The sequence below is a fragment of the Hordeum vulgare genome, chromosome 3H, assembly GCF_904849725.1.
Source record: "Hordeum vulgare subsp. vulgare chromosome 3H, MorexV3_pseudomolecules_assembly, whole genome shotgun sequence".
Classification (NCBI taxonomy): domain Eukaryota; kingdom Viridiplantae; phylum Streptophyta; class Magnoliopsida; order Poales; family Poaceae; genus Hordeum; species Hordeum vulgare.
Window position 1 is genome coordinate 557,573,732 of NC_058520.1, and position 15,909 is coordinate 557,589,640.

The window sequence follows — 15,909 nt, forward strand, 5'->3', positions numbered from 1 at the left end:
AACTTCAACTCCTGGAACATCTCAAATGCTCCATGACGCTCAAAGCGACGTTGAAGTCCAGGTTCTAAGCCATACAAGACTACACATTGAACTACTGAGTAGTCCTCCTTACGCGCTAACCAAGCGTTCTTAACATCCTGATCAGCCGTAGCGGGTGGTTCATCTCCTAGCGCACCATTAAGGACATAATCCTTCTTCCCAGCTTGTAAGATTAGCTTAAGATTACGAGCCCAGTCTACAAAGTTGCTTCCATCATCTTTCAACTTAGCTTTCTCTAGGAACGTATTAAAATTCAGGGTGACTGTCGCGTGAGCCATGATCTACAACACAAATATATTCAAAGTGGACTTAGACTATGTTCAAGATAATTAGAGTTTAACTTAATCAAATTACTCGCTAAACTCCCACTCAAAAAGTACATCTCTCTAGTCATTTGAGTGGTTCATGATCCACTTACACTAGCTCAAGTCCGATCATCACGTGAGTTGAGTATAGTTTCAGTGGTAAGCATCCCTATGCTAATCATATCATCTATATGATTCATGATCGACCTTTCGGTCTCATGTGTTCCGAGGCCATGTCTGCACATGCTAGGCTCGTCAAGCTTAACCCGAGTGTTCCGCGTGCGCAACTGTTTTGCACCCGTTGTATGTGAACGTTGAGTCTATCACACCCGATCATCACGTGGTGTCTCGAAATGACGAACTGTAGCAACGGTGCACAGTCGGGGAGAACACAATTTCGTCTTGAAATTTTAGTGAGAGATCACCTCATAATGCTACCGTCGTTCTAAGGAAAATAAGATGCATAAAAGGATTAACATCACATGCAATTCATAAGTGACATGATATGGCCATCATCACGTGCTCCTTGATCTCCATCACCAAAGCACCGGCACGATCTTCTTTGTCACCGGCGCCACACCATGATCCCCATCAACGTGTCGCCATAGGGGTTGTCGTGCTACTCATGCTATTACTACTAAAGCTACATCCTAGCAAAATAGTAAACGCATCTGCAAGCACAAACATTAGTATAAAGACAACCCTATGGCTCCTGCCGGTTGCCGTACCATCGACGTGCAAGTCGATATTATCTATTACAACATGATCATCTCATACATCCAATATATCACATCACATCGTTGGCCATATCACATCACAAGCATACCCTGCAAAAACAAGTTAGACGTCCTCTAATTTTGTTGTTGCATGTTTTACGTGGTGACCATGGGTATCTAGTAGGATCGCATCTTACTTACGCAAACACCACAACGGAGATATATGAGTTGCTATTTAACCTCATCCAAGGACCTCCTCGGTCAAATCCGATTCAACTAAAGTTGGAGAAACTGACACCCGCCACTCATCTTTGAGCAACGGAGTTACTCGTAGCGATGAAACCAGTCTCTCGTAAGCGTACGAGTAATGTCGGTCCGAGCCACTTCGATCCAACAATACCGTGGAATCAAGAAAAGACTAAGGAGGGCAGCAAAACGCACATCACCGCCCACAAAAACTTTCGTGTTCTACTCGAGAAGACATCTACGCATGAACCTAGCTCATGATGCCACTGTTGGGGAACGTCGCATGGGAAACAAAAAATTTCCTACGCGCACGAAGACCTATCATGGTGATGTCCATCTACGAGAGGGGATGTGTGATCTACGTACCCTTGTAGACCGTACAGCAGAAGCGTTAGTGAACGCGGTTGATGTAGTGGAACGTCCTCACGTCCCTCGATCCGCCACGCGAACCGTCCCGCGATCAGTCCCACGATCTAGTGCCGAACGGACGGCACCTCCGCCTTCAACACACGTACAGCTCGACGATGATCTCGGCCTTCTTGATCCAGCAAGAGAGACGGAGAGGTAGAAGAGTTCTCCGGTAGCGTGACGGCGCTCCGGAGGTTGGTGATGATCTCATCTCAGCAGGGCTCCGCCCGAGCTCCGCAGAAACGCGATCTAGAGGTAAAACTGTGGAGATATGTGGCCGGGCTGCCGTGGCAAAGTTGTGTCAAATCAGCCCTAAAACCTCCGTATATATAGGGGGAAGAGGGGGAGCCTTGCCTTGGGGTCCAAGGACCCCTAAGGGCTTCGGCCGAGCCAAGGGGGGCAGCCCTCCCCTTCCAAACCGAGTCCAACTAGGTTTGGAAGGAGGAGTCCTTCCCCCTTTTCCCACCTCCTCTTTTTTTCTCTTTGATTTTTCTTCCTATGGCGCATAGGGCTATTTTGGGCTGTCCCACCAGCCCACTAAGGGCTGGTGCGCCACCCCCAATGCCTATGGGCTTCCCCGGGGTGGGTTCCCCCCCCCCCCCCCCGGTGAACTCCCGGAACCCATTCGTCATTCCCGGTACATTCCCGGTAACTCCGAAAACCTTCCGGTAATCAAATGAGGTCATCCTATATATCAATCTTTGTTTCCGGACCATTCCGGAAACCCTCATGACGTCCGTGATCTCATCCGGGACTCCGAACAACATTCGGTAACCAACCATATAACTCAAATACGCATAAAACAACGTCGAACCTTAAGTGTGCAGACCCTGCGGGTTCGAGAACTATGTAGACATGACCCGAGAGACTCCTCGGTCAATATCCAATAGCGGGACCTGGATGCCCATATTGGATCCTACATATTCTACAAAGATCTTATCGTTTGAACCTCAATGCCAAGGATTCATATAATCCCGTATGTCATTCCCTTTGTCCTTCGGTATGTTACTTGCCCGAGATTCGATCGTCAGTATCCGTATACCTATTTCAATCTCGTTTACCGACAAGTCTCTTTACTCGTTCCGTAATACAAGATCCCGCAACTTACACTAAGTCACATTGCTTGCAAGCTTGTGTGTGATGTTGTATTACCGAGTGGGCCCCGAGATACCTCTCCGTCACACGGAGTGACAAATCCCAGTCTCGATCCATACTAACTCAACGAACACCTTCGGAGATACCTGTAGAGCATCTTTATAGTCACCCAGTTACGTTGCGACGTTTGATACACACAAAGTATTCCTCCGGTGTTAGTGAGTTATATGATCTCATGGTCATAGGAACAAATACTTGACACGCAGAAAACAGTAGCAACAAAATGACACGATCAACATGCTACGTCTATTAGTTTGGGTCTAGTCCATCACGTGATTCTCCTAATGACGTGATCCAGTTATCAAGCAACAACACCTTGTTCATAATTAGAAGACACTGACTATCTTTGATCAACTGGCTAGCCAACTAGAGGCTTGCTAGGGACAGTGTTTTATCTATGTATCCACAAATGTAAATGAGTCTTCATTCAATACAATTATAGCATGGAGAATAAACGATTATCTTGATACAGGAATTATAATAATAACTATATTTATTATTGCCTCTAAGGCATAATTCCAACACCTCCAACCCTAGCGTCGGCCGAGATTTATAACAACCCGAGTAAGTCGCTGACTGGTGGGTCCGCCGTATCTCTGCCTATCCCAATAATAGAGGAGGCGCGATATGTGGCGATAAGGGCGGCGTCATAATCGAGGCGTCCTTACCCCACTTGCCCTGGTTGTTACGTCATCACCGCGCAGCGCGCGCTAACCGAAATTTCGAATCCCGTGAAATCCGGACCTGACGAAGTGATCCGTCACATCTCAAGATTCTGCTAGTCATTCGGAGTAACATCAATGCTCAAATTCACTCGGATGTACTTCACAGTAGAATCGATCAGGGCGAATGACGAAGACTTCAATCGACGCACAATTCTACTAAGCCTCGGAGCACGTTCCAGATCTGTATGCCTTGACAAAATTTACGTCGACCCCCTTCCTCACTCGACCCCCGATCCATTCGGGGGCTAATGACGGAGATATGTACCTAGGATAGGGCCATAGGCCTGATCTACATGTCCTACCTAAGGGCACCTCATTAAAGACTTGAAGACTACAAGGAGGACTCTAACCGGATAGCCATGGCATCTGAATCACTCAGTAAACAATCACTCGGAGTATATTTCCCCCTTCAGTTGACAATCAACTTTCACTCGGAAGAACCAGAAGCCAGTTGACACAGAAGACCAGAAGCCACTCCAGGGAGGCCAATAGGCGACCGTTCGGCTGGTCGTCATAAGTAACATTAGTTTTGTATGTTATCAATAACGTACGCCTTTAAACTTCACTGATCGAACCCTTGGTTGCCTGGTATTGATGAGGGGTAGCGCACTCTATATAAGCGAGCCTCCCCTCTTCCACAAGGGTTCGCATCCATGTAACACGAATATTTCACTCGACACAAAGCTCCAGAGCACTGAGACGTAGGGTTGTTACCTTCACAAGAGGGGCCTGAACTCATACATCTTGTGTACAAGCGTGTCGTAGCTAGGACTGTGCCCTCTCCATTCGTACCCTACAAATCTACTGTCGGGTTCATTCCCACGACAAATTGCTCGTCCATGTCCACATCCACTCCCTACGACACCATAACCGCCTTCGTTTCTCACGGTCGACAGCCGGTTCCCCCGGGCGATGTTCTTAGGCTTACACGATGACGCCGAGAACGAGGGGCACGCAGCCTCTGTTGCGACAATCATGGAGGGGCTGGACGACATCTTGGGTGAGAGGCCGAGATCGACGATGAGGATGGGGGGTAATGGTGACGGACGGCGACGACTCGAACGCGGGAAAGGGAGGAGGAAGACGAAAAGAGGAGAAAGGTGTGGTAAATTTGGTCCAACTTATACTGAGGGCAGGGTTGTCACGTGTGGCATGTGGCGAACGCGTCCGGACGTTCTCATGTCCACCCTAGATTTTGGGTTGGATATGTAGGTTGTTGGTCAATTTTTTTAGTTTAGATCAACGACGGGTCCGACTGAGCTCCACGAAAGCGAAGGAGCTCCTTCCCTTTTACGAATTGATGATTGATACTGAAGAAAATTTACGGATCGTCGTTTTTTTATGAGATGCCCTAACCACCCTTCACGGTCATGTTGGGGTTCTTGTTCACGGCCCGTTGTTGTTGGCGTACCCCGGGCGACGTGCCGAGCAGGTAGTGCGTAACATAAGATAACCTTGTCACCGACGTTTGCAGCCCTGCAGAAGTGCAGATGCACGCATACCCGCGCCGTACGTCGTCGTCGTCGTCGTACCAGGCAGGCATCGATCTCACATACGTACACACGCGGGCACGTACACGTACGTCTCTCCGCGAACGGCACGCTGCACCGAGCCTACGCTAGCAGCGCGACCGACGACGCGGTCGCGAAGTTGCAGCGCGTGGCCGTGTATGTACTATGCCTTTTGTTCGTGCGCTCTGCCTCTGCGTTGTTGCGACCGATGCGCAGTTGGCGGCCCATGCGTTCCGTTGAACCGTTCCGCTAGCCAACGAGCGGAATGTCGAGGCCCTATCCACGCACGCACGCACGCACGCAGGCGCCGTGCCGTGCCGCGGGACGCCACACGGTTTCTGGAGCAGGGAAACCGACGGACGGAGACTGGCGATATTTGCGACGACGGGCGGAGGATTTTCAGCAACATACATATGTCTGGTACGTACGTCGCTCGCAGCCGGTCGACGCTCCGGGCATGCAATCCGGCGCTGACCGTTGCCACGGGCGAGGATCTTTATACCTTCCAGAAACTAGCCGGCCGTTCCGGCTGAACTGCCGCTGAACCAAATCAATCAGCGTTAGATAACGGAGGCTACGGCTAGCACCGACACAACAGAGGAAGAGAGGAAGAAAAACAAGTGCTGCCGCCGGGACGCACACACGTCACCCACCAGCTTGAGCTTTCACGTGATTGAAACGATGGAATCTGGGAGGAGACGGGCATCGTACCTGCGCCGTTTAATGCACTCCACGTTATTGGAGTTAAAAAACCCTGCCGAACGGAACGGAAACAGCAGAGAGCAAACCAGGCGGGATGTGGAACGGAACGGAAACAGCAGAGAGCAAACCCAGGCAAGTTCTGATACTGTACCCCCACCAGGCGGGGTTTGAATTCGAACGAGGAACGCACAGGCGCAGGGGACCGTGGTCACGCCACGCCTCTGGGGAGCGGCCGAAGCCTGGCTGGTGACTAAGTAGAGTAGCATCCAAAAACCAATCCCCATCCATCGCTTCCCCGTCCTTTCCTTCCTCGCTTGCTTCTCCCTCAACCACCGCCCTCTCGATCCTTCCTCCTCCTCTTTCCCGTACCACACCACACCAACACCACGCTGCTGTGCTGCCATCATCCATCCCGCCCGGATAGCCACCCTACCAATCGCGGCTGCTTTCCCTCGCCCCCAACCACTCCAACACCGCGCCGAGCAGAGCCGATCCAATCCGGCCGGCCCCATTAACCCTCTCCGCCCCCGATTCCAATCCGCCAGCTCCAATCCGTCCGCGGCGATCGAGCAGATCCGGGCGCCGTCGCGTCCAGCTATTCGGGTGATGCGCGGATCCGGGCGGTGACCGGCGGCGGGACGGAGCCATGCCGAGCGTCGGCGTGAAGATCTACAGCGTCTTCTTCAAGCTGCTGCTGCGCCACCGCCTCCAGTCCCTCGCCAACGCCGCCGACGGCGACGGGGGCGGGGGCGACTTCGGGGTCTCCTGCAGGGCCGACGAGGCCACGGCGCCGGCAAACCCGGCCTTCTCCGCGGCCGACGGGGTCGCCTCCAAGGACCTCCACATCGACCCCAACTCGGCGCTCTCCGTCCGCATCTTCCTCCCCACGCCGCCGCCGCACCCGCACCTCCTCCACCCGCGCCGCGCCAGCGACCCCGCCGCCGGCGCCGCGGGGGCGCCCTACCGGGGCTACCTCCCGCACGCCGTCTCCTCCCCGCGGGCCGCCGCCTCCGCGCGCCGCAGGCTGCCCATCGTCGTGCAGTTCCACGGCGGCGGCTTCGTCACCGGGAGCAACTGCTCCGCATCCAACGACGCCTTCTGCAGGAGGGTCGCCAAGTTCTGCGACGCCATCGTCGTCGCCGTCGGGTACAGGCTCGCGCCCGAGAGCCGATACCCTGCCGCCTTTGATGACGGGGTCAGGGTGCTTAGGTGGATCGCCAAGCAGGCGAATCTCGCCATGATGAGCAAGGTTGGGGGCGGGGTGGACACATTCGGTGCCTCCACTGTCGAGCCCTGGATCGCTGCACACGGTGATCCGGCAAGGTATAATTTGATTCGATGCTAATCTCTAGTTTGTAGTAGTTGCGTTACTTGCTACTCATACTTTACTAAATTGGCAGCGTGCAGCGCCAAATTGCCAAAAAGCAGGCAAGTCAAATGATAGAATTGTTTGCTCATCCCTTTCAATGGAATCTCTAGTTTGCTATTCACCCACATTATTACGAGCACATGAAGATTGCACTATAGTAAGTGAACATGTCGCAAATGATGAAGATGTAGTTCCCTAGTCTATTTGACCTGTTAATTATTGGTTCAAACATGGAGGTAGTAAATTGAGTTGCCATTTGTGACTACCAGTAGGTTTAGAGAGAGCTCATGGGTATTTCATTTTCGCATGAGTTGCCATTTCTGACTACCAGTAGGTTTAGAGAGAGCTCATGGGTATCTCATTTCTGCATGAGTTGCCATTTCTGACTACCAGTAGGTTTAGAGAGAGCTCGTGAGTATTTCATTTCCGCATGATTTGCCATTTCTGACTAGCAGCAGGTTTAGAGAGAGCTCATGAGCATGTCATTTCCCTGTTGCCATTTCTGACGAGCAGCAGGTTTAGAGAGAGCTCATGAGTATGTCATTTCCCCTAGAGTTGCCATTTCTGACCAGCAGCAGGTTTAGAGAGAGCTCATGAGTATGCCATTCCCCCCAGAGTTGCCATTTCTGACTAGAAGCAGGTTTGGAGAGAGCTCATGAGTATGTCATTTCCCCTAGAGTTGCCATTTCTGACCAGCAGCGGTGTAGAGATCATCAGTATATGCTAATGCAGAAGATTTAATGTTTACCAGCTGACAGTTATACTCACTTAACTTGTGATGTGCACCTTTTGCTAGTATAACCTACCATTTGTGTGCGCCTCAGCTGTTTTTGGAGTCTGATCAGGTACACAGGCTTGCAATATAGAAGCTCTGAATATCCAAATATTAGTGTATTTAGTTTACCAGGACTAACATTCTCCAATGGTGTTGACATTTTGAAGATGTCAATGCAACTTGAAGACTTGCTTGACCATTGGCATGTGGATAGACCTTTTCTTTGTGAAATTGTCTAGTGCACATGTTTGCAACAAAGTTCTATATTTCGGTAGGTAGTATATGTTGAGTAAATAACTGCTAATGATGTCACCACAGTCCAATAACCTTGAACACTAGTGAAGGCATCCAATTTTCATATTACCGATTCTGGAATTCTTTATTGGTCATGCTTATTGACCTAACATATTAATGAAATTGAATTGCACTGAATCTTTGGATTGAATAAGTCAGTTAGAACTTGCTCTGGTCTGCTCCCTTACCTATAATGAAGCTTTATTTTAACTATGATTTCAGTAGAACCTGGTGAAACTAGTACCTTTTTGTGAGTTTTTGTTTTGTCCGTGATCTCTTAAATGTGATGTACATATTGATGGACTGTCATCATCTCGAACATTGGTTGCTTGGTGTATCACACCTACCTGAGTTTAGATCCCTCAACAGATTAAGTGCCCACTTTAATTTAATTGCAAATAGAATTGCTGCACATTTGCTAACATCATTAAATGGTTCTTGCCTTCTACCTAATATAAGAGACAAAGGAGTATACTCCCTCCGTCCCAAAATTCTTGTCTTAGATTTGTCTAGATATGAATGTATCTAGTCACGTTTTAGTATTTAGATACATTCATTTCTAGACAAATCTAAGACAAGAATTTTGGGACGGAGGGAGTATCTACACATTTATTGTAGATCCTTTTGTTTTAACTGCGGTACATTTGTATCACTGGAGTTTGACCAGATCACTCGTCGTTTCCTTGGAGCAGATGTGTCCTACTTGGTGTAAGCTGTGGTGCCAACATTGCTGATTTTGTCACTAGGAAAGCGGTGGAAGATGCAAAGCAATTTGAGCCAGTAAAGGTTGTAGCTCAGGTTTTGATGTATCCCTTCTTCATAGGAAGTGTTCCAACACACTCGGAAATAAGGCTTGCAAACTCATACTTCTATGACAAATCCACATGCTTACTTGCCTGGAGATTACTTTTATCAGAGAAAGAGTTCAGCTTGGACCATCCTGCTGCCAACCCCCTGGCCCCTGGCAGAGGAGGCCCACCACTGAAATGCATGCCCCCAACCTTGACAATCGTTGCGGAACACGACTGTATGAGGGATAGAGCAATTGCTTACTCTGAGGAACTCCGCAAGGTAAATGTGGATGCGCCAGTCCTTGACTACAAAGATACGGTCCATGAGTTCGCAACACTTGATGTGTTCCTCAAGACACCACAGGCCCAGGCCTGTGCCGAAGATATTGCCATATGGATGAAGAAATACATATCCCTGAGAGGGCACGAGTTCTCGTATTAGCTGTAGCAAAAGATCAGTGTTGTGAAATAGAGTCTTTACGGGAAGCATCGGTGCATTCTTTTTCACCTGGTGATGGGAGGCGCTGCAAGTTAAAAAGGCGAGGAACCAGTTAGGCGTAATGTGAGTGCTGAGTACCTTTCCCCTTTATTGATGATCCTTGTGGAAGAATGTAGTGTGCAAATTGTAGACTGAACTCAAAGACGATGACGCTCTTCCGCCTCGTAGAGCTAAATTCTTTCATTCCTTTTGTACCCTTTGTGAAGTATTGAATTGCTGGGTCTTGAAATCACCATTTTTGAGAAAAGAATTACCACCCTAAGCTGTTGGCATGCCATAACACGTGAATAATTTACTAGCACAAAGACCCGTGCGTTGCAACTGGGAATACAAATTTTAGTTATTTTTACTTATATTTTGTATGAAATGCATGGACAGTTTTTTTACTTAGCAAACATGTTTTGAATCGATGAACTTTTTTGAAATTAGAGAATAAATCTTGAAATTAATGATTTTTTTAGTTTATGTGAACATTTTTTCTTAAATTTCATAGACATTTTCTTCGAACTCATGAATATGTTTTAAGTGGATGATCATTTTCCGAATTATTAATGTTTTACGTTTGCTAAATATATTTTTGAAAATCATGAATTATTTTATAATATGCGAACAATTGGTTAAAATCATCCATATTTTTTTGAATCCGTAAACATTTAATGATTTCCCAAAGCATTTTTTGAATTATAGAACAATTTACGATTTCATGATTTTTTTTCAAACGCAACTTTTAAAATTTGGGTTTCTGAAAATTCCCTATTTAATTTATAAATAAAAATCAAATTAAAAAAATTAAAATATGGGCGGGCTCATGAACTGGTGCTAGGACAAAGGAGGTGCATGTTGCCATTAAAGAGAGAAAAAAGGGGGAGAAGAAATTGTAAGAAAGGCGAACAATATTTTAAAATCATCCACATTTTCTTGAATCCGTAAACATTTAATAATTTCCCAAAGCATTTTTTGAATTATAGAACAATTTACGATTTCATGATTTTTTTTTCAAATTTCGCAACTTTTAAAATTTGGGTTTCTATAAATAAAAATCAAATTGAAAAATTAAAATACAGGCGGGCTTATGAACTGGTTCTAGGACAAAGGAGGTGCATGCTGCTATTAAAGAGAGAAAAAAGGGGGGAGAAGAAATTGTACGAAAGAGAGATCGAACCCAACTCTCCTGAATGCACAAGAGGTGCTCCAACCACTACGTCAAAAATCTGAACCGTTTTTTCCAGTTATGGGTGGCATAGTGGGTAATTTAAGCCAACTTCGAGGGCAATTTTAATGACGTACCACAGAAGCAATAGGTGATTTATTAATAGATAAAGATATCTACGTGAAGATCCGTGTGGGTATTTTTTCCTTCTATGCTTGATTTAGTCATTTAGATATGCAATAACTATACAATAATGCTAGACCTACAAAAACTTACAAAGGTTTACTTCACTCTCCAAATTAATTCTTCTCTCAAATCAGGGGGTGGGGCTCCTCATCCCTCAATTACCAATCACAATCCTACACATCAGTTTATACGTAAAATCTTTAAGTAAGTCTTTGTAGATGTAACATAAGTAAAGTCGAGCACAGATACATATAAATCCACACCTCTGTTGAGTATTCAAAAGTACATATATATATATATGTAATAATCCACAACTAAATTGAGCACATCTTTCTATCTATTCTAGTATAGCATAATTCACATGTGATTGATCTCTCATACACAATCTCGGGGAGGAGCAAGATCTCAATTACGCGTGCAACGATGAATCCAACTGTGCAAATCGTTTCATGAATCGTCCTATGTGAACGTGTTGCAGAGGCCCTGCGGCGGCTTGGCATGGGCGTGGGCGTGGGCGTGGTCGGCGGACCACAACTCCGCCATGTTGGGGAAGTAGCACGCCCCGGGGAGCTTCATGGCGGCGGTGGCCTTGTTGTCCTGCAGCAGCCCGCCGAACCCGCCGAGCAGCAGGTCGCCGTAGGCGCTGAGGTCTGTTAGGAATGCGTCCTCCAGCGCCATGCCGCCGACGTTGCTCGCTCCAGGCACGGACGACGACGCCCAGCTGCCGGCGACGGGGATGTCCAGCGGCATGGGCGCAAGCACGGTCTGCGGCGACGAGTCTACGTGCACGAAGCCCTGCATGTGGTGCGGCGGCGGGTACATGCCGGCGGCGGCGAAGCACATGTCGCCGCCTGATGAGCTGGTGTTGACGGAGGAGGATCCGGACGCTGCCGGCGAGAGCGCCGCGGGCTGCAGGGAGGACGGCACACATTGGCTCCAGGACCGGGCAGGACCTGGCGGCGTCGCGGGCGCGGAGATGGCTCCGGCTCCGGCACCGGCTTCGAGGCCGGCGTGGTGGTGGTGGTGGTGAGGGCCACGCATGGTCATGGCCTTCTTCTTGAGCTTGGTGTTCCAGTAGTTCTTGACGTCGTTGTCGGTGCGGCCGGGGAGCTTGGAGGCGATGATGGACCAGCGGCTGCCGATGGAGGCGTAGAGGGAGCATATGACGCGGTCCTCCTGCTCCGTGTAGCCGCCGTGCCGGATGTCCGGCCTCAGGTAGTTGAGCCACCGCAGGCGGCAGCTCTTGCCGCACCGGTTCAGCCCTGCACCACCAGCAGAAATCGATAGGTGAGCACAAGGTCCTTTTTGTAAATTTGAAACGTTTTCTTGACTTACTATTACTAAATCCTGTAGTGCGGGTTGATTTCAAGGAACTATAAGGGGGTTTATGCAAATATGCACGACGTACGGCAGAAGCATTATCTGCTTTATTATTAGGGGAGATATCATCCAACATTGTCAACCATGCTGCTCTACTGCCTTTGCTACCTTGTTTGTCTTTTGTAATAGGAGTATTGATCACTTTGTTTGATTTTATGAGATGAAGTAGAGTATCATAATTCTGTTCAAATGTGACTTGTCCTTGTGTGCATATTACAGTTTTTCCTTCAAAGCATCAACTTTGATGTTGCAAGGCTTTAAAGTGAAACCTGCTAAAAGACATGCTTCATGCTGACACTAACATATTCCAGGCTTATGTTTCTCATCCAAGTATCTTCTAACTTAGTGTTCAATCATCGTTCATGTCCCTTTTCACATAAAGGAAACTTATGATAGATAAAAAAAGCAATACGCCACACAGTTGAAATCCTGAGAGTAGGTTAACATTAATCAAATGAAGGTGTCAAAGTAACATTAACCATTCCTATGAAAGAACACTCTCCACAGTAATCAAACTTCATGGGCTAGCTGCAGCTGTCTTCTTAGTATAGTCAATCATGATCTCAAGAGGAACTTTTGAGCCTCCTGGAGCCAATATCTGGGATGATGCAAATGCATTTTTGAACAGCTGCCATAAATATGCAGGCAAATAACACGCCTAGAGGAGCATCATATGAAACCTTGTTCGTAAACGTCAACCGTGCATGCGTCTTTCAAATTTGGTCGCGGATAGATCAGTAGCAAGCACCTGCATCTACAAATCTTTATCAGTTTCTAACATCTTTTCAGAATGCCGACGCACTTGTTCAGTTTTTCAGTTCACCACAGTTTTTCGGTTCAAACCTAAAGAAGCGACCAAAAAGTTACACTAGGCCATTGCATTTCCTCGTTAGAGAGAAGAAACTTTTCGGTACCAGTTGGTATGCTCTTCCAGCCTTCCAGGTAGTGACGCCGGGCCTGATCAGACATCCACAACTACTGCCATGAATGTGCGACCGACCAAATAACAGGCCTAGAGAGCCACTATATACAACCTTATTTGTAAATCTCAACCCTGCATGCTGATTTTGCAAGCCGTTAAATGTTGGCAAGTTATCTTCAGTCTTTAGGTTTACCACCCACATGGGGAAAAGCAAACCTGAACAAGCGACCAAAAAGGAATATTAGGCCATTACATTTCCTCGTCAGGGAGAAGAAACTTCCTGGATCCAGTTGGTGTGCTCTTCCAAGCACTGGCGCCGAGCCTGGTCACACAGGAGATTCAACATGCAATCCTCGGAAAATTCGCCCCCCTTGATTTTTGTCTTGTTAGATAAGACGAGAGAGACACCCGAGCTCTACGGCTGCGACCTGCGATGATGGAAACGACCTGACAGTGCATGGGCGGGCACGGAGCATCCTTGTGATCAATCAGATCGAGCCTTGTTTGCAATGGCAACTACTGTCACCGTTGGAGACGGCCGCACTGCTAAGTTTGCCAGCCTACAACCTGCAGTTCAGCGGCACGGCGCATTCAGGGTCTGTTTGGTTGGAGACTAATTTTGCCAAACCAAAGTGTGGCAAGCCATCAAAGGGTGGCAAGCCATAAAGTGTGGCTGAAAAAATGAATGTCAAACTTTGGCAAAAGTTGACAAAAAATTTGACTCTATAACAAATGGACCATAGGAACAATAAAGTGTGGCAAGCCAAAGTATGGCAAAAACCAAACATATGTCAACTAAACTGTGGTTGTCAAATTTTGACTTGGTAAAGTATGGCTGGGAATCAAACAGTCCCTCAATCTTCAAGCAAATGATCTGGCAAGTCTGGGTCCCTCGCAAACACACATTCTTCGGTTGGCTCTTTCTGGTGCAACGACGGATTGCAGAGACGCGGCTGGGAGAATGGCTAATTCTGTCGGTTGTGCATGATAAATCTTGAATTCTCTATGCACCTCTTCTGGGAATGCCCTGTCTCCCTGCACGGCTGCATGGCACTGTCAAAAATATGGGGAGCAAATGCAGATGATCACTGCCAGGGCAGCGGTGGCGGAGAGAAAGAAGGTGCAGTCTATCATGTTCATCGTGTTATGCCGAATTTGGTAATGGCCGTATGCATCTCTTAATGCAGAGGCCGGGGCGTCGCCTCTTTTTTCTAAAAATTCCGAATTTGGTAGGAGAGAAACCAAAGGATCTTCATACATATCTGTTCATGAGTGAGCGTAATTTTTTGGGCAACGAGAAGAGACATGGATTCTTGGCACCTCGTCTCGTGGAGTTAATTGCAGAAAACATCAATGTTGAAGGATAGGGTTGCATGAATTGCCCAAAAACACTAATTCCCGGTCTATTTTTTTTAAAACACAAGTCGCTCGTTCAGGTGTTTAAGTAGGACTACGGCATGTGGGGCCCGTTTTTGTCGACGTCACGACACTATTCAACCGACCGAGCTGTTTGACGCCGTGCGACGCGCGGGTTCGTTCTACCCCCACAATAGGTACACCAGTCCCCCTTGCTCCTCACTCTCTCGCTCTCTCCTTCTCCCTCTGTGTTGTCGCCTGTTCGTCGTCGTCGTTGCCGCCCCTGGCACATCTTCGACCACCGGTACCGCCTCGCCATGGTGTCCTGGAGTGATGGGGATAGCAGCGAGAGTTCTTTCCAGTACATTAGCTCTGCTTCCGATGACGGTGTCACGAAGGTCAGTTGAGTTAGGGTTAGGGTTTTGATTTGGGGATTTCCTTGTTGATCTTGTTCTCATCTATTCTTTCGCAATTTCTGGCTTTTCTTTGCACGTGCATCTCCCTGCTACTACAGAAGATTCCGATTTTGAGGGCATTGAAATATGGGATTTTTATTTTTGTGCCCCTTGTTTGTTAGTTCTACTCATTCATCCCCACGTTCTGAACTTTTGCTCACTTTTCCCCACTCCCTTGCTCGAAACCCTCAAAACAGGTTACAACGGACGTTGCCGTCGGGTCAGTGCTTTGACCGTTAACTCTGACGAGTGGGTCCGAGTAGGGCCGAGTCCACCTTTGACCGTTTACCCGTATAGTTGTTTCGTATGTTGACCGTACAGTGGTATTCATATACGTGGGCGCATGCAACTGACCGCGGTCATGGGGTAGCACGTGTCGATGGGACATGCCCGAAACGTCCCATCATATAAAGAGGGGGAACCACCTCCCAGCGCATCGCCCCTACCATTTCCCCCAAATCCCCTCCCCGCAACATCGTCTTCCTCTCCTCAACCGACCGCACCGTCTCGCTCTCCTCCACTGCCTCCACTGCACCGTCTCGCTGTCCCCCATCGCATCCTCTTCCTCACCTTCATCGCCTCCATCTATCCGATGGCGGAAGCTCATGGCGACGCCGGCGCAGAGACCGGAGATGTAGTGGAGTTGCAGGGTGCGGAGATCGCGGATGAAGTGAAGGATGTTGGTGGCGTCCACGGCGGTGCGGGGAAACTTGCAACCTCTACGGATGTGGAGAAGAAGGTGGCGGTCTCCGCCTTAGTGCTGCCGGAGCAGAAGGTGATGGTGACGACATCGAGCGGCCCAGTTCATCGCGATACCACCGATGCACAACCTGGCGAGGAGCAGGAGGTATTTGCACTTGCTTGTTAGTTGCAATATTTAGGATATTAGCTTGTAGAGTTAGTTGCATTGGTTAGATTGTGATTC

The 15,909-nt window shown here is 48.2% G+C and overlaps 2 protein-coding genes across 2 annotated transcripts; one reads left to right on the forward strand and one right to left on the reverse strand.

Moving 5' to 3' along the window:
• The first annotated feature begins 6,074 nt into the window (after positions 1-6,074).
• LOC123445026 (probable carboxylesterase 16) lies at positions 6,075-9,797 on the forward strand. Its single transcript, XM_045121941.1, has 2 exons — positions 6,075-7,130; positions 8,938-9,797. The coding sequence occupies exons 1-2, from the start codon at positions 6,454-6,456 to the stop codon at positions 9,476-9,478; spliced, it is 1,218 nt and encodes a 405-aa protein (XP_044977876.1). The 5' UTR covers positions 6,075-6,453; the 3' UTR covers positions 9,479-9,797.
• Positions 9,798-11,330: 1,533 nt separating this feature from the next.
• LOC123442020 (transcription factor RAX1-like) lies at positions 11,331-15,537 on the reverse strand. Its single transcript, XM_045118148.1, has 2 exons — positions 15,483-15,537; positions 11,331-12,133 (listed from the first exon to the last, which is right to left on the reverse strand). Exons 1-2 carry the CDS (start codon positions 15,535-15,537, stop codon positions 11,331-11,333), a joined length of 858 nt encoding a protein of 285 aa, XP_044974083.1.
• Between the last annotated feature and the right edge of the window lie 372 nt (positions 15,538-15,909).

What these genes read in the sequence shown, in the direction of transcription:
- LOC123442020 (XM_045118148.1), bottom strand. Translation starts at nt 15,537, where the DNA reads ATGGGGGACAGCGAGACGGTGCAGTGGAGGCAGTGGAGGAGAGCGAGA. An exon ending in GAGGAGAGCGAGACGGTGCG is followed by an intron (nt 12,134 to 15,482) that starts GTCGGTTGAGGA and finishes CTGGTGGTGCAG; the next exon opens with GGCTGAACCGGTGCGGCAAG.
- LOC123445026 (XM_045121941.1), top strand. Translation starts at nt 6,454, where the DNA reads ATGCCGAGCGTCGGCGTGAAGATCTACAGCGTCTTCTTCAAGCTGCTG. An exon ending in GCACACGGTGATCCGGCAAG is followed by an intron (nt 7,131 to 8,937) that starts GTATAATTTGAT and finishes TCCTTGGAGCAG; the next exon opens with ATGTGTCCTACTTGGTGTAA.